Raw genomic sequence first — 18,588 nt, 5'->3', positions numbered from 1 at the left:
CTGAATGATTGACTGACTCTGACACCTTCGCCAAAGTTGCCCCAGCTACGACGATTCGGTTCCATTCGACACATCCCGTCGACACAAAGGAACATGGTGGAAAATCAAGGGAAATCGGGGGTGGAGTGACGGATTGGGGGGGGGGGGGGGGAGAAGGAAAAACTTCCAGCTGACTCAACAGGAAAATCAGTCAAAGTTGATTCGAATCGATGATGTGGCAGAAAGTTGAGCAACAAATTTAATGCTGCCATATGAGTATATGCGTTTGAGCTTTATTTTCCACGAATTCTCAAAGTGGTATTTGCGAAATTCACTCTAAATTGTAAAATTGTAGAAGCACTGAAAGATTTAGCTTATTCAATTTTTAATTTGCCAACCATTCTTTATATTTATGAAAACGTCTATTGATTGAAACGTTTGAAACGTGAATAACAAATAGAAGGGAATTGGAAAAAGGCAAAGTTTGTTCTTGCAATGGAATAGAATTGGAACTTGAGTGGTCTCTGTGGTGTGTGGCTCAGTGCTGCTGCTCGTCCTCCTCGTCGATCATCTGGTAGTCGGCATTGAAGTGGCCGCCCTGCTCCATTTTCTCCAGCCGCAATTCCTCCTCGCCCTCCTGGACCAACTTGGCCCAGGAATCGGGAAAGTGGCTGTGCGACTTGCGCTGCAAACGTTCCTTGTTCTTGCCCATGCGGTAATCGAGGTTCAGGTCCAAGTCACTGGTGTCCAGCACCTCGTCCATGGGGTCGTCTTCGTCGCCACCGTATGAGCTCGACTGGATGTGATACTCCTGGTCCGCCATCTTCTCGAACAAGTCCGACTCATCGTCGTAGTCGAAGTAGGTCGGTTTCTTTGCCCGTCTTCCCTCCACTTGCCAGTAGCCGAGAATCAGCATGGAAATGTAGATCATCACCAGCAACGCCATGGAAGTCATTGTCGATAAGTTTTCGGAGTGCTGACTGTAGTCGGAATGAGTCGAATTGGCTGAAACAGTTGACAGTAGAAACGCAGGCGTACTGGGATTACACATTTATCACATTTTGAAATTTGGCATTATTTTTAACAAGTTCTGGTACTTTACTTTCAAGAAGTAGCTTGCTCTTCTGGAATAAGTTTGAAACAGAAGTGCATATAAATGGTTTCAACCTTTATTGCAGCTGCTCCTTAAACAGTTACATTTATGATATATATTCATTCTACTACGATGGATTCATCATCTTCATCACATTGCGCTCGATCTCATCCCGATTGTCCATGAGGCGCCGCAACCTAGCCTCGTACTCCTCGTATCGTATTGGAGTTTTCTCCTCCGGTTGCACTGGCGATGAAGCCTGAACTTCTGGAGAGGATTCCGGCGAGGGCATCCAGTATCTCGACTTTGATCCCGTGATGTCCTGGCCGCTGTTTAGTGTGGCTTGCAGCTGGGCAGGACCATGGAAGAGTTGCAATAGAGGTGGAACCAGCACTCGACGATCCTCAGTTAGAGGCACTTCTGGTGGCACATCCCTGTTCATCATCGCACTCTCATCGGCATAACATCGCTCGTCACCACACGGCTCGCTTAGCCCATAGAAATCCGGCTTCTTGGACCATTTGACAATGGGATGTTCCGTGGGCGTGGTGCCATGGTGGTTGCTTCTGCAAGAGGTGTCCTTTTTCTTGGTCAAACGCGATTGAAGGACCTTGAGGTTGTCGGTCATGGCTTTGGTGTGCTTGTGCAGCGCACCCAGTAAACAGTTGATTCTGGCCACGAAGGCCTCATCTTCGATACTAATCTCCTCGGTTACCTCTTCTCCAACGGTCTCATCATCGCCATCGTCTTCGTGGCAATCGTTGCTATCATCGTCACCATCACTATTGGCCGCAGGATCGGCATCCTCGTCATCGTCCTCATCCTTGACGATTTTCTTGGCCGTCTTGCAGCGATTCTTCTTCTCATATCTCACATCATGCGGATTCTCGGCGGGACAGATGCCCGATTGCGAGTCCATGTAGGCATTGCCCTTCCACTGATCCCGATCTGGATCGAGTTCCTCCTCCAGGTCCCAGCTTCGTTGCTTCTTTGGCTTTTGAAATATGGAGCTAAAGCCATCGAAGGTGTCGCCTTCATCAAGATACCTTATCAGTTGAGCCAATTGTATCTGCATCAAAAAAATAAATATAATAATTATTTTCGTTAACCAGGACATTTTATTTTATTCCCTAAACTCGGTGACTTTCAAGGCGTAGCAATTGACATTAAATGCTTTTTCTAGCATTTAAACATCAAACGATGTTTCTTTGAATTTTAATTGTTTGCTCTTGATGCTCATAACCATTTTTGCTTAACCTCCGGAATGGAAATCTTACAAAACCAATGGATTCCTGTGGCTTTCCTTCCGGTATGTCATCAGTTTGCATTCCTGCTGCTTCTGGCGGCTTCATCTCCTGATGCTTTTCTCCAGCTTTTCCCTGATTTTCGCGCACTTTCCCACAGTTTCCCACAGTTTCCCGCCGTTACCCGCAGTTTCCTGCTGCCACTGACGTCAAGGATGCGGCACTGAAATGTTCACTTATTGCGGTTTTTGTTTCCATTCTTTTACCCCGCCTGTTGTTTACAACCTGCGCACGATTGCCCCAAAGGTGCGACCATGGGCGGGTTGGCATTGGGGGTTGCTAAATGTGGGTGGTGCTGTGTGCTGGGTGGTGGTGGGTGCTGGGTGGTGCTGGGATAATGGGGGGTTGCGTCTAACGAATTCATCAGCGCTCACAAAAGATGAAGAAAAATGGTAAGCTGATGGCCACAAGCTAAACACCCACGCAAGCGGAAGGGAAGTCACTAACCAACCCTCGGAAAAACCCCAACACTCGGCCATGCACTGCGAAAAGAAAATGAGGAATATACTAAAGAAAAATATGTATATTTTCGCAGATCTATAAATGTGCTATGAAAGCATTGTGGAGTTTTTCTGAGTGCATAATAACATGATGCTGAGCGTCAGTTGCTTGCGAAAGTTGCTAGAGGATGGAAATGGAAATAGAAATAGAAACGCAACACAAGTGCTACAGACAAGTGCGATGATGAAGACGATGATGGTGCAGGTGATGCAGGTGATGCAGGTGATGCAGGTGGGAGTGGGAAAAGTTACGGCTTATATGCATCATCGGAGAACGATGGGCGGGTCATGATGATGAGTTCCGCTCATGGAAACTGCATTTTCAGTGTCACTTTCCCCTGAAAATGTCTTTATGCCCGAGCAAATTGGAAAAACACGCATGCACTGCTGGAAAATAGAAGCCACAATTGCGATTAATACATCTTAAGTTTTGTTAAATTTTGTACATTATTATATTGCATAAAAGGTTTAAACTACACCTCTATCTATGAGTCCTAAGCTTATAGATATATCCTTTTAATTTTAGCCTTCTTCAAATATTTTACAAAAACTTCTTCATCTTTGCAGTAACTATTTATTTTTGGATATTTTGAATTGTAATAAGCTAATATTTCTCTAGGTGTAAAGGTATGCTTAACTAGGTCTGCCCCACAGTTGTGTACTCTTACAGATTTGATTTAATTCCGCCGGCCCATTGCAGCGTTTTGTAATTGCCCGAGCAGGCGACTTTTGTGGAAATTGCAATTAAACTGCTGCAGTTGATGGCAGTCATCGTTGTTAGGGAGTTGATTTCTTTTCCACAGGATACACTCGTTCAGCGTGCAGGAAAATGCACATCTGTGGGGAAAAGTTGGCCGGAGGGAGCTTTCTAGTTCAGTGACATTTACAACTTTAATTTAAAGTGGCAAGCCCTTTTACTCGCATTCGCAGTGGCAATTAGCAGGGAAACGAGGGGAGCACAAAATCAGCTATTTCTAATTATGTGCTTCAGGGTTTGCCCCTTTTTAATGGAACATAATTTATTTGCTCCTTTACGTTTTAATTTAATAACCTTTCGAACATCAAAAAATTAATAATATTATTCTGAGCTTGTTTCAGAAAAAAGGTTTTGTTTTGAGTAAATATGATATTTGCAGTATTATTTTCTGTGCTCTGAAGTCTTTAATTCAGCCAATGAAAAGTTTAATCCGAAAACCTAAGGTAATTTGCCAAACAACAATTTAACTTCAAGCGTTCTTAATGAATCACATTTTGAATGCATACTTTAAATATAGTTAAAAACATAACTGACATTGCATTCACAAAAGCTGCGCTTAAAACTTAAAAGCTGTTATCCTTGACTTCAAACTTTAAGCTTACAAAAGTTACAAGACTAAAAGCCATTCAAAAGTCCTGTACAAAAAGCGTGAAGCATCCTGAGAAACCCAAACAGCTTTCAAGAGCTTGAGTTCCTCGTCCTGAAAGCTCAAATTATTCAAAACACAAAGTTTCCCGCTCCTGCCATTCTTCACTTTTCACTTTCCACTTTCGCTCATATGCTTTCTATCATTTTCCACCGTTTGCCAGTTTTTCCGCGCTTTTCCTCGTGCACCGCATAAATCATTTCTCCTTGGAGGGTTAAGCATACGCAGCATTGCACCGCGTTGTGTGCGGTTTTTCCACATTGCATTCGGAAAACGGCATTGAAAAGCTGTTGGCGAAACAAAATTTATGACCCCCTAGACTTTATACTCTGACTTTTGCCCGCTGGCCTGTTGCTGAGTTTTCACTTTTCATGTGGGGCGCCGTTTTCCGAGCGCCGTTGCCAAAAATGTGCGCCAGCATCATTTGTAAAAAGTCTTTCAATTGACAGGGAAAAAACAAAAGGGAAAATTGCTTATTAGACATTAGCTGAAAAGAAAAACTTGGCCAAGCACTTGGCACTTACTCTCGTTTCATTCAGTGTTTGGTTTGGCCAATGACTTTCATTCAGCTGCTTGCGTATTCCATTCACTTGCCATAAAGGATTTTTCATGGTACGCAGGACGAAGGCACGTGAAATATGCTAAATGGACGCGAACTCAAGACAAACAAACAAACAAACGACGACGACGGTTGATCAACTGCCTTGGTTAACCCTTGTTTCTCCAGGGGGCTTTCATGCACATCCCCCTTTTTTTTTCAGGACCAGGTGCACATTATTCATTCCTCTGACACGGCCGCCAAAAAAAAAAAAACTGAAATAAGGACACGTCTGCGTTGGGGTAATGGGCGGTAATCGACTTGATAATACCCCGAGGATAAACGACAGCTAAAAGGTGTAATTAATTACATTTGCTTTCAATGAGTGCGTAATCAGTTTGTTCGAATCTCAAATTGCATTTTGCATTAGCTCTTTAATTAAATAGTTAATCTCAATTACTTCAAGGCATTTTTACATAATTTTGGAAAATTATCAGTATAAAATATTACTTTAATATATAAATACATTTTTACTATAATTAGGAATTTGTTTGTGATTTACCCATATAATCTCAGTGGACTGATGCGAATACCAAGTCATGTTCACAACTTTCTATACTTTACAAAGTTTTCGAAACGCCTTTTCGCATCGTCTGCGTTATTTTGTACCCCTTGCTGACTTGGCTGCAACTTTAAAAAGAATTGCACGATGGCAAAAACTTTAAAAAGCAAGGACCTGAAAAGCAACCTCATTAGGCACGTTCTGTCATTATACTCCCAAAAGAAAGTTCATGGATTGTTTAGAGCTTAGAACATTGCAAACTAAAAAAGGAATGCATTTTCTATGAAGTTAATAAAAGTTAATAAGTTAGGCTAAAGGTTCTTAGATTAAACATTTTGGGGAAATAGCAACAGAGAAAATAATTATAAATTTAAACAGCGCAACTGTTTATCAAAGTATTTAATTTAAATTTTATTTATATTTGATTCAATTTGTTTTTAAAAACCCAGTCGCTTGGCTTTTATTGCGGTTTTATTTTGCTTTTGGCAATTTTGTTTTGCTCGCTGCCTTCCGCGTTTTTCCTGGCACAGCCCTCCAAACAATTTTCCACGTGATTGTGGAAAAGCTTGGGTGCCACAAACTGGCGGCAGCTTTCATGCGGATGTTTTGAAAGCTCGACAGCGCGCGGCTGCTGCGATAATACGGAAAATGTCGAATGGAAACTGGCGACAACTGTGCGTGTGCGATTTTCCGATTTTCCGCAGCGTCTTCGCTCAGTTCTGCCCAAAACGCCAGCTGCTAAAGTCGCACCGCTGAAGTCGCACGGAAAACGCGCGAGCGGAAATCGCGTTGCGTCGCTCGTCCTCGTTGCTCCTTTTTGAATCCTGGCGCATCTCGTCGGCGATCGCCGTTCACCCGTTTGAAATCTCCCTCTCTGCGCGCCCATTTATATTTCCCGTATAAATCCAAACCAGAAACAAGTAAACTAAAACGTGGTCTAAACAGCCACACGCCCAAAAATAATTGCATTTTTTTTCTGTGTTATAAGCCAGTAAAAGCGGAAATTCTGTGAGTGTGAAATAAAAATGCGCAAATTGCTTAATTGACAATTGGCCAACCAAAGCCGTAAAGTAATCCAATAAAGAACGTATAAAAAAGGCATCAAAATGAATTAAGGGGAGGAAATCGGTGGAATCTGATTTGAGAGGAAATTGGGGAATTTAAATGCTTAAAACATTGGAATAATCTACTGAACAATAAGATATTGAAAAACATTGCAATTTTTGTTTACCAATGAGATAAGTAGTTTATTTAATGAACATTTTAACATAAATACATTTAATTAGCGCAGATAAAGAAGAAATGAGGACAAACGTGATGAGTTAGTTGAGCAAGAAATATTCCTTTACTGAAAATACTTAAACAGAAGATTACTAATACTGTATAATTATTAATTGAAATTTTTGTGAACTATAGAAATGCTTAGCAATGTTTAATGTTAGTAAGATTGATGTAATTTTGTAAGACAAGCGTACAACTTTATTTGGTATTGAATAAATAAAAGAATTATAATTATAAGATTGCAGGCCTGTAAATCAAGTATACGCCGCGTGGTTGCTTTTGCTGCTTGTTTGTGGGATTTAGCCTGTTGCGATTCTGGCACAGATTGCTAAAATAAAAAGAGTCGACACAAATTGCTGAGGAATTCCGATTGGCAAATCTTTGATTTCTCTCTCGTTTGGCTGCGTGCTGATTGCCCCAAGAGCCCGTAAAATGCCGCCGTCTTTGGTCCTTTTGCCAGCCTCCCTTGGCTCCAAGTCCCAAGTCCCAAGTCCTTTGTCCTTTGTCCTTTTTACTTTTATTTTGTACTCTGTACCTGGCCCTGCCGAATGCCAAACGCTGAATGAATGATGCTGACTCCTGATGCCCGGGCCTCACCTTATTTATTTGGGAATTGCCACTGTCTGGCTTTGGAATCGGTTACTTTGTCTTTGGCCAATATTTGCATGGCAAATAGAAGCCGAGTAAAGCCACAATGCTCAATGCTGCTCATCGACAATGATTATCGTTATTTTTGTTATCGTCCTGGCCCTTCTTCATTTGCCCCTTGGCATTGGGCAATGGGAAATGGGCAATATGTTAATAATGCCCTGGTAATTAGCCAAAAAGTCGGGCGTCGGTTAATTTGGCAAACAGCGTCAACTAATTAAATCACGTAGCAAATGCATAAAAATAAAGCGTTTCGTTCTATCTCTAATTTGATCCCTGTGGGCCAAAACGACGCCACTTTTAGGCAAATTAATAGGCCAAGAAAAAGATGCCCGGGCTCAGACAAACAACAGCAATTAGGCCTTTGGCTGGCTTACATATGTGAGCATTGTCTAGGCACCCTAGACCTACATTTTCCAACCAACCCCCATTTTCCCCCGTTTCCCATATTCCCACTTTTCCGTTTCCCATTTTCCCCCCAAACCCATCAAAGGCTTAAGGGTTCGAATAAATTGCCTTCATCATCTTTCACTTTTCGTGTGGTCTCACCATTCCCTTTTTTTTCCTTTCATCCGAAAGTTTCTTTTGAACACACATTTCTATGCCCGACACACATGGCGAAGTTTATTAAAATTTCCTGTCATCTTGTGGCATTAACACACAAATGGGAAACTTTGAAGAATATATAGAAAAAAGTGCGTGGTCCTGGAAAGTTTTGAAAACGAAATGAAATTAAAGCAAATGCATGCGAATCTCTTATTGAATTATCTGCAAAACTTTCCACGCCTAACCAAGCAAAACTCACACTAACTTTCCATAGTAAACACAATGACAGTGAGCTGCGGCTTTTTCCGGGTTTTCCAAAGTTTACACAAATCTTTTGCTTAACAGTTGACAGTTTTTTTGCATCTGCCAAATGGTTTTATTAATTTATTAGGTCAACACTCTAGCCTAGAAAATATAAACTCTGTAATAAAATGATTTAACTTCTTTAAAATGATTAAACAATAAGCGAAATTAAATAAAGTTTGTGTGCCTAAATATATTCAGACTATATGAAACAACATATTATGTGTAAACTTCAATTTTTCAAGATTTTTAAAATGTTAATAATATGATTCATAGAACAAGAAACTTGATTATTTGTTTTGTATACTTAAAATATAAGATACAATTATCGCTACATTTGTGCGATTGAAACATTGAAGATGCTGGTCAACTTTTGTGGCGTTTTAAAGGACACCCTTCCCCTTCGATGGTGGACCCGTCGCATCCTCCATCTCGTACATCCCAACCCATCCAATTCCATTCCTTTACTTTCCTTTCCATCCCATCCAATTCCATTCCTTTACTTTCCTTTCCATCCCATCCAATCCCATACCATTCCATCCCATCCGCTGGGCGACAAGTCATGCGATATGTTGGCAAGGACGTCAAGTGCCCGTATATAGTTACATTAACCGCACACAACGGCCCTCATGGCTATTGTTGTTGTTGTTGTTGTTGTTGTTGCAGTTGTTGTTGTTGCAGGGCGGCTGTTGGCTTATTTAAGTTTCAACTTCAGCTCGAGTTTTTGTTTTCAGCCGTCCGCCCAGCAAAGACATTGTATTAAAGGCGGCCGACGTGCTCAAGTATCTGTATCTCATTCGCAGCATCCAGCAAACAGCAAGCAGCAAACAGCAGCCCCATGGCTCCCCCAATCCCCCAATCCCCCAGTTAGTTGTATATCATTAGCATGAAGGAGCTGTCGGCGAAACTTTCCCAAATTGCAGCTACACAGAAAGAAAGATGATTAAATTCTAATCAATAGTATTGTGCATACTAATAGGTTAAAGGTTTCATAAGTACACTTAGTATGCACTTATTTGAAATTAGAAATTTCCAAATACCCAAAAATTAATAATAAAATTTAAGCTAGTTTATGCAATTGCCTTTTCTCTCGGTGTAAAAAAAGTAGCGGTGGTATAAAAAAAAGCATCTTTTGGAGCGTGCCAAAGTGCAGAGCGAGCAGATAGAAGGCGGCAAAAGCAACCGAATCGAATAAACCATACTCGGAATAATGCAATAAATCTCGCAAACGAACTTTAATACAGAGTGCAAAGCGAACTCAAATTACACATAAATTTCAATTGGAAAAGTCGAAGTGAAGGCCGGGCCTAAGGATTTATCGCCCGACGATAATAATTAAGGCGGCCAGCCAGCCGAACGCAGATACACTTGGCCCACTCATAGAGAGCAGCGCCCCACAAACCGCAGAGCAGATAGCAAACGTTGGAGCAGCAGAAACAGAACGAGATACATCTCCAGATACAGATACAAGAAGAAAACAACCAGTATGAATGCCGCACAGAGCGGCGGCCACACGGGTGGCGGTGGCTCCATGGGCAAGAAGGGCTCCCAAATGGAGGTAATTATATTAAATTTCATTTACCACCCACTGAAAGTGATGGTGCTGAAAGTGCGCGTCCAGTTGCGTGTTGCGACCCAAGAAGTCCTTTCATTGCCTTTGATTTGGTCTTTATTTGAAACCTATTACCCTCTTCTCTTGGCATTAATACCCTTTTCAGCCTTTCTGGGAATATTACTTGCGAGTCGAGTCCATAACTTCTAGGACTTTCTTGGTTCAGCATTCTTTAAGATACTCAAAGTATACATAAAAATACAATAGCTCTCTTGAAAAAATTGTTAAAATATATTTCTCGAGTATTAATATTATTTTGGAAGCTATTTTATGTGGTTTATTGTAGAACCCCGAATTTTCACTAGAAATATTGGTAAATTTCAAGAGTATTAAGTGACTCAGTATTAACTTTGTTTATTTCGTTTTTATGTTCCAATTTACAGCGTTTTGCTTTGTACTATTTATGGGCATTTCTTTGAACATCCGAAAATGGTGGGCGCGCCCACATTAAGGGGGCGTGGCAGGCTTGACCTGTGTGTCGCCATTTGTAATGAGCGCAAATTGAATTCTCCATGCTGAGCCGAGACGTGACTTAGGTCTTGAAAAAATGAAAGTTGAAAAAAGGCATAAGAGAAAAACAAAGTGAAAAGGAAAATACAAATTAAAATAAAGCAATTCGATTAGCTTTCAGCCATGAAATTCTCAAGCAAGCCAAAGGCAATCAAGTTGAAGTCCAGTTTCGCCAAATATTATGCGTTCTTTGAATACTTTTTAGCTCAATTCCGAAACTTTGGCATTCTATAAAATTAGAACAAATAACATAATAAAAAGGGGGTCGTCACTAATTAAATGTGTCACAAAAGCAGCACAGGCAATAAAATAAATAAAACTATATGTAAATGAATAAATTAGGCAAAAGCAAACAAGCGAGCGAGCATTAAAAATTAAATTGTGAGAATTCCATTTGCCAAGTGGCAATCAGGATCACAATGTCCTTGTTGTTCTTGCTGTTGCCCCGTGCTCCTCCTGTAAACACACAATTAAAAACGGTGGGTGGTTTTTTTGGTGATGTTTTGGGTGGTTGGGTGGTTGGGTGGTTGGGTGGTTGGGTGGTTGAGTGGTTGAGTGGTTGGGCATATAATGGGCAAGGTTGTCCGCTGCCATCGCACCTGTCATTCAAACGCTCTTGGCCATAAATGTTTTAAATGGCCATAAAGCAACAACAGCTTAATGAGCAGGCTCCGCTCCACCCCTCGCCCTCCCCCGCCACAAAAAAAAAAAAAAAAATCCCCCTCATTTTCATTTTGTGTTGTTCATTCCTAATTAAGCCAGAAATTCTTCCTTTCACTTTGTCCCTTGCCCCAGCTTTTGATTGCAATTTGCTGAATGTATTTACTTAAGGCCAGCGCATGGGGCATTTTTATTTTGGACAGGTCAGAGTTTCTCTTAATCATATATCTAGCAAAAATGCCATATAAAGACTTTGTAAAGGAAAATATCTTTAATAGAGTATTTTTTATTTTGCTAGATTGGCACCGAAAACATTATATCTATCACCATAATTGATTTGTTTAGCCTTATAGCTATAGTTAATTATTTTCGCTTGCTTTAGTTTCAGAACTAAAATGCTATAAACGTTCATAAACATTGGAAATGCTTTGCAGGCAAACTAAAATTATAATCCCTCGCCATTTAATAGTCGTGCTACTTGCATAATTCTTTTTATTCCGCAATTGTGCAGAAACCCCGTTTTGGGTGGTGGGTTAGTTGATGGTTTTGAGTGGTTCAGGTTTTGTGGTCATAGCGAAAGCACGTTCGTGGCCTCCAATTCTCTGCGGGCTGTTGGTGTTGTAGTGGGAGTAAGTTTCGGCCTCAAGGCGCCACCCACCACCCACCTCCTAACATCCTCCTCTCACAAAGAATGGCCATCCCGCAGTCGCCTCCCTTTTCGCGGTGCGATTGCGTTTCAGTCATGGCTGGCGACTTCATCATCCATTAATGTCACTCAATCTGTGCGCATAAATTTGCATAAAGCGAAATCCAATTTACTTTAACCATTATACGTGTATGTATATGCGACTAGCAAAAAAAAAAAAAAAAAGAGAAAAAACTTACATGATATATACGAACTTTCTTGGAATGCGACACAAATATCCATTTTGCGGTATGATGATGCCTGCGAAAATGCAGAAACACCCACTCGTTGGATGTGAATAACGCCTGGCATTCCATTTGCGTGCCACATTTTAATTTGTTATGCGGACAAATCCGCTTAAGTTCGTTCCCAGGGCAAATGCTCAAAAAACCGGAAGGAAATGTGGCACAAGTAATTAACAAAAAAAACCAAAGTCTAGGAAAAATCTATACAAACGCAGCCATGTAAAAGAAAAACTAGCCTAGGTTCATGTATGTATACTAGTAAGTCACTGAAAAGGGAAAGTTAAAGTACTTTATTATTTAAATAAATAAAAATAAATACTCAACAATATGTATCTTGAATTGTTGCACTTATGTATGTATTTCTTTAATTACCAGACATCCTTTGTATCTTGAACTGTTGCAGTTATGTACATATGTATGTACATCCTTAAGACTTGTAACTTAAGGGAAAATGATATTCCTTAGCGCAAGTTTCCGCTATGCCCTTTGTTCTCAATTAAACGCTGCACTAACTTTCACCTTTCACCTTCGCAGGTGAGTGCGTTTGATGGGTCCTTTCGCGTGGGGCTGACAGGTCACAGTTCACGATGTCCGAGTACCAACTACCAACAGCCATCACCCTCGTCACCTCATCCGGTAAAACTTAGGCTACTCCGGTGGTGCACACGCCATGCTAATCGGTCATTAACATGACACCGATTTCTCGGCGAGCTTTCGCTTTTCTATCGTTGTTTTCCTTTTTGGCGCATTGCGTATACGCCACGTGGCCGCCATGCCTTTTCACTCCCTTCGCATGGCGCTTCTAATTAAACGCTGGCGAAAAATGCTACAAATTCCTTATTTTTCCGTCCGGATTTTATTAAATCTAGTCAAAGGGATAGCACTTTTTTTACGTATTTTTTCGCAGCGTGGCGAATTTGCCACAGAGTTGACACAATTGCATTGCGTGATGGTATTTCGGTGGCCTTCTTTGCCGAGCAATCAAAGCCAAGAGTGTTGACTGAATCCGGGTCGAAGTCTCTCAGTGAGCTAATTTCCGGTCCCTGAAAGCCTGAAAAGCGTTACAGACTTGACTTGGTTGGCTGCTTGGAAAATGCCTCAACCTAAATTTCCATTGCAAATGTAGCGAGCTTAATTAACACTTGAGATATAGATTCACCATGGTTTTCGGGCAAATGAATAGGAAATGTTTGCTAGGCATTTGTAAAAATATATACTGCTTTTTGGTAGAGTGCTCTGCTGTTAATTCGAAATGTTTTATAATGATAGCCTTTCTACAGCTTAAAGTCACTTTTTTCTACATTTTTGGTTAAAATTTGGCTGTTTGCATGCCGTCGCACGTTTAACAAATCTGGGCTTGTGCTTTTTACGAGTCTGCTCACAATTTTTATTGTCACATTTATGACTCTCAAATAAATCTGGATGCCGTGGCATATTTTTGTTCAAATTTGCTGCCTGCCTGGGTTTTCCTAATCCTTTTGGGGACTGTGTAAGCATCTTTATACGCACTACAAGCAAATCAAATCTATGAATTTTTAAGAGGACCTTCCCATTCTTCCTTTTCCCGTTTCTATGCCCTTTCTTGGACTTCTGCTTCCTTTTCGCATTGTCACGGCCTTGGGCTTGGAGCGGCTTTTTCGTCCACTGGTCCATTGGCAAGTCATGTCAAGAGCAAGCCATCAATTTTCTTAAATCACCAAAAACGAAAAAAAAACGAAAAAAAACGAAGAAGAGGCCGGAAAAAGGGGGCGGCACATGCCGTTAGAGCACTTAAAAACCACAAGATGAGCTCGTCAGATACCGCCTACAAGTCGGTACCCCCCCTCCCCTTCGCCCATTTGGAAAATTCTCCACGAACACATGTTAAATTTCCCTTCATGCAGGCATTTCTTTTGATTTCTATACCCTAACAGGGGGTATTATATGCACTAAAGTCAGGCATTTTTAAAAAATCTATGGCATACTGAAAATTGTTTTAGATAGTTATTATATTTAAAGGGTATGCTGTTTTATATATATAATAAGGTGTAATTAAAAATACTAAACCTTAGTAGAGTATTTCCATTGCCCGTATTTTTTTTGACCATTTTTTTTTCCCCAACTCTGCTTTCCTTCCTTTTGGCCAGCCACAAAAAAGGGACGGGGGCACCGAGCTCAGATATTTTCTCTAAATATTTGCAGGCAAATGGGGAGGAGGTTACGTCGGTACAACATTACTTGTATTGGCCGTAAAAACGAGAGCCACAAAAAAGGGCCAGAACGAAAAACTAATTGAATTAAATTTCACAATTTTCCACGGCTCATAGTTTGGCATGTCGAACTGAGGGAAATGGAAAAGCCGGGGACAGTTTCCATATGCCAAATGCCCTTGCGGTTGGTAAGTCGACGATGACACACACGATAAAGATAGAGCCAACAAGATGAAAAGATACAAATGTACTCATTACTTTGGGGCAAGTCAATGGAGTTGCTCGAATGTTGGTATTAGGATGGCAAAAGAAACTTGAATATCCAGCAATTTGTGCTGAAGTTCTTTCATCTTTCTAGGCGGATTTTCTTGGGGGGGCAAGCACATAGTTTAATATACAAAATAAATGCTTCGCATTTTGATAGCCCCATTAACTTAATTCGTTAGTTGAATTCGGTGTAACATGCGCTTGATATATTTAATACGAGGGTCGTTTGATAAGTCCGTGACTTTTTGAATAAAATATATTTTTTTCGTCAAAGAAGCGTTTTATTTCTCAACATAATCTCCTTTTAGCTCTATACATTTAGTCCAGCGTTTTTCCAATTTTTTTATTCCTTCCAAATAATAGGTTTTCTCAAGGCCCTCAAAATAGTCGTTTGTTTCTGTGATGACCTCTTCATTTGACCCGAATCTCTTACCGCCGAGCCATTTCTTCATGTTTGGAAACAAAAAATAGTCACAGGGGGCTAAATCTGGAGAATATGCTGGATGGGGTAGCAGTTCGTAGCCCAATTTATGAAATTTTGCCATGCTGACTACACACGTGTGCACCCGTGCATTGTCCTGATGGAACAGCACTTTTTTTTTCGCCAAATGCGGTCGTTTCTGCTTCAAATCAATATCGAATCTGTCCAAAAGCTCTGAATAATATTCGCCGGTGATCGTTTTACCCTTTTCAAGGTAATCGATGTGAATGATACCTTGTGCATCCCAAAAAACTGTGGCCATGACCTTGTTGGCCGACAGACCCACCTTGGCCTTCTTTGGTGCACGTTCACCCGGAGAAACCCACTGTCTTGATTGTTCTTTGGTCTCTGGTGTGGTGTGGTGGATCCATGTTTCGTCTACGGTAACGAAACGGCGCAAAAATTCGTTTGGATTGCGGTTGAACATCGCCAAACACTCCTTTGAAATGGTCACACGGTTGCGCTTATGGTCGTGTGTGAGCAATCGCGGCACCCATCGCGCGGAAAGCTTTTTCATGTCCAAATATTCATGTAAAATGTGATGTACCCGTTCAGTTGAGATGCCTACAGCCTCAGCTACCTCACGCACTTTCATTCTCCGATCATCCAATATCATTCCATGGATTTTGTCGACGATTTCTGGCATGACGACCTCTTTTGGGCGACCTGAACGTTCGGCATCACTTGTACTGGTACGACCACAACGGAACTCAGTAAACCATTTCTTAACCATTGAAATTGATGGTGCAGAGTCCCCATAATATTTATCAAGTCTTTCCTTGGTTTCGGTGATGGATTTTTTACGCAAAAAATAATGCTTAATTAGCACACGAAATTCACTTTTTTCCATTTTCGTTAAAATTCACGAGATCGTCTGCTTTCAATGCCTATAAAACGCAAACCAAAAAACGCAGCTTTCTCAAAATTTTACAGTCAGCTGTTAATCGATAACTGCTGACAGGAGCAGTGTTGTATTTAGAGCAGGTGCGCGGCAAATACAAAAAGTCACGGACTTATCAAACGACCCTCGTATTTTACTTTAATGACATTCATTTAACATCATCGGTTTTTGTGGCGCACTGTGTACTTTCCTTGAAATTAGCATTTTCCTGTACATAAATTTGTGTATTTCTGGGAACAGAACTTCATCTCCCCTGGGATATTTGAGTTGTTCTGTTTTTCTTCTCTGTTTTCGGTATCTGCACTGTTGTGGGTACATAGACGAAAAATTGCTTATCAAATTTCGCAGAATTTTCCTGCATTTCCCATCGCATTTTCAGGTAATCAAGAATTAAATTTACATTTGCCAAAGACGAAGACGTAGAAGAAGGAGCGCATTTGGCCTTTGGATTTTGATTGTTAGCAATTTATCACACAGGGAAGCGAAGACGAGTCTGGGGAAAACGGGAAAACTGGGAAAACTGGGAAGAACTTGAGAGAGTATTCAAAGTGGGGAAAAGTGGAAAAAGAAAGTGTCAACGCTTATCATTTGTCTTGGGCTGCAAAACCGTAGGGTTTCCATTCAGCCTCCGCGCTCCCCGCTCTGTCAGTTGGTCGGACACTCTATCTGTCAGCAGTCAGCCACCCACTTTCCCCCGCACTCCTCATTTTCCACCCCACCCCCCACCCAACCCCAAAAAGAAGCGAAAAGCCAAAAATGCAAAATGAATGTGAAGTGCTTGGGGGGGTGGAATGGGAGGCTGGTTTGAAATTTATTGCAAACTACGCAACAAAGCAAAAAACATTATTGTAGCTGTCCGCCCCCAAAGCCACCAAAAACCTCCCCCAAAAAAAAACAGGAAACCCCCCCCCCCCAATTGCCAGTTCTCCAATGGCCTACAATTTATGATTAAAACAAAAGATCTAAAAATTCTTTGTGCCGTCATTTTGTACGTGACCAACGAGAAATTCTGTGACAAAGGCGGCGGAAAAGCTGGCGAAAAACTGGCTAAAAACTGCGCGAAAATCTTCCGTGCAATGCGCATTTTATTTTCTAATTTATTTCGTTTTAATTTTAATTTATTTTCATTTCTTCGTGCTCTTTGCCTGCGCGCACACAAAGCCGAAAGCCAGATGAATAAACTGCCACCGAATGACCTTGATGTCTGGCAAAAGCAAAGAAAGCTGAGAACGCAAAGAAAGCAAAGAAAGCTGAGAAAGTGGAGAAAGCATTAGAATGTTGTGCTGCATACGCGTAGGCGCCGCCACGTGACAAGCACATCAATTGACGAAAAAGGGGCATGGCGCTTTTCCAGGGCCGGGGGAAAATTCTGGGCGACAGTCAGGTGTTGCCAAAACGCCAAAGTAATCATTGGCCCAAACAAAAGGAAATCTAAAAGAAAAGACGTGCAAAGCGGTTCTATTCCATATATATATAATTTTGGAATATAAAGGTTTTTCAAGTGGCTCTTAAGAACTTAAACTACAAAATGATTCTAACTTTTTAATCCACTAAAAATAGGCCATTTCAAAAAATATGTAATAATTTAATAAAGATTTATGTAAAACTACAAAATGAATGATTCGCACTTTTAAATGCACCTAAAATAAAGCGTAACCATATCAAAATATATGTAACAATTTAATCAAGCTTTATGTAGTACTAACTTAAAATATTTATTTCCATTGCCAAACAAGCTGCTAACAACCTGAAACTAATTCTGTTTCGGACATTCCCTTTAAAATTCAGCCCATAAAATCCGAAGTAAAATCCCCAAGTCGAGTCAGTAGATCGCCGTTGGCCAAGACAGCCAGCTAAGTGAGCCAATGAATTCCTGGCCAAAAATACTAGTGAAAGTTCAACAGGAGTGGCAGCAGAAGCGTAGAAGAAGCGTTGCTGCTGACAATAAAAACAATTTACAACTTTTGCAAGGACCACCGCCACTGATTGATCCCCGACCCCCTTTTGTACCCCAAACTTTTGCAGTGTGTGTGTGCGTGTGTTACCCTCTTTTTTTTTGGGAAAAGTTGCCGCCTGTGCTGTTAGCAAGTTTTTAGCGCGACTGCAACTCAATCAGTTGCAAAAGTGCCCAAAAGACACGGTTACTTACATGAACATGTACAGTTGGGCACACACTATTAGGGGTTTTTAGTGGAAATTTGTAATTATAACAATTATTATGTAATTTCTATTAGGTGCTGGCAATGAATGTAATGCATTTTCGCATGCTTGTGAAATATTGTGCGCCCATTTAGGTTCTATTATTGCGAACAGCGCTGTTCACGGGAAGCGCACATTTAATTGCCAGGCGAAAAAGTCCATAAACATGGCCAGGACCCAAAGACAATGGCTTAGACGGCAATGGGCCCTCATGAGCCATAAAAGCTTCAAGCGCGTAAATTTTCACGCAGCAACAATAAGAACAGAAACGATAAAGCCCTAGATGGAGAAGAAAAACATTTAGTATTTTATACACTGCAGCAACAGGGTACAATAAAAGTGGCACTCCGTTTGCGCACATTAAACAATATTGGACATAAAAACGGGCAGCTTGTGTATGATCAGCAAAACGTTGTACCCAAATAAATATTTTATATCTTTTCGTTTTTTAATCACATAAACGTGACAGTGGGCAGTAAAACCATAGCTAAACTAAACATAATATAATTTAATTCATCATAAATTTATTATTTGATACGTTTTCATGTTTGGGAAGCTTTTCAAATTTGAATTTCATTTTTTAGTTATTATATTGCTGCACTTTCGATTTACAGCCTATTTTCTTTGTTTGTTTTAGCAAGAGGAATATTCAAAGGTTCCCACTACACTTTCAAGCATACTC

At 40.8% G+C, this 18,588-nt stretch overlaps 3 protein-coding genes across 5 annotated transcripts in view; 1 reads left to right on the top strand and 2 right to left on the bottom strand.

Annotated features, from left to right (window-relative positions):
• LOC120455872 (inactive dipeptidyl peptidase 10) overlaps positions 1-18,588 on the top strand; it is an 85,643-nt gene that overhangs the window by 27,911 nt on the left and 39,144 nt on the right. Inside the window, exon 1 of one of the 3 annotated variants that reach the window (XM_039642349.2) lies at positions 9,269-9,715. The exons of the other annotated variants lie outside the window; for them this stretch is intronic. Within the exon in view, the coding sequence (XP_039498283.1) occupies positions 9,644-9,715 (72 nt within the window). The 5' untranslated portion in view covers positions 9,269-9,643. Of the gene's footprint in view, positions 1-9,268; positions 9,716-18,588 lie in introns of those variants that run through there. 3 annotated transcript variants of the gene reach the window in all.
• LOC120455874 lies at positions 348-1,005 on the bottom strand. The gene has a single exon (XM_039642352.1). It carries the CDS (start codon positions 932-934, stop codon positions 518-520), a length of 417 nt encoding a protein of 138 aa, XP_039498286.1. The 5' UTR covers positions 935-1,005; the 3' UTR covers positions 348-517.
• On the bottom strand, positions 1,171-2,220 carry LOC120455873. Its single transcript, XM_039642351.2, has one exon. It carries the CDS (start codon positions 2,187-2,189, stop codon positions 1,200-1,202), a length of 990 nt encoding a protein of 329 aa, XP_039498285.1. The 5' UTR covers positions 2,190-2,220; the 3' UTR covers positions 1,171-1,199.

Source organism: Drosophila santomea, chromosome X (genome assembly GCF_016746245.2).
Source record: "Drosophila santomea strain STO CAGO 1482 chromosome X, Prin_Dsan_1.1, whole genome shotgun sequence".
Taxonomy (NCBI): Eukaryota; Metazoa; Arthropoda; class Insecta; order Diptera; family Drosophilidae; genus Drosophila; species Drosophila santomea.
The sequence above is the reverse complement of the archived record's forward strand: the minus strand, read 5'-3'. Positions and strand labels throughout refer to the sequence as shown.

Coding starts and splice junctions, on each gene's coding strand:
- LOC120455874 (XM_039642352.1), bottom strand. CDS start 934: ATGACTTCCATGGCGTTGCTGGTGATGATCTACATTTCCATGCTGATT.
- LOC120455873 (XM_039642351.2), bottom strand. CDS start 2,189: ATGTCCTGGTTAACGAAAATAATTATTATATTTATTTTTTTGATGCAG.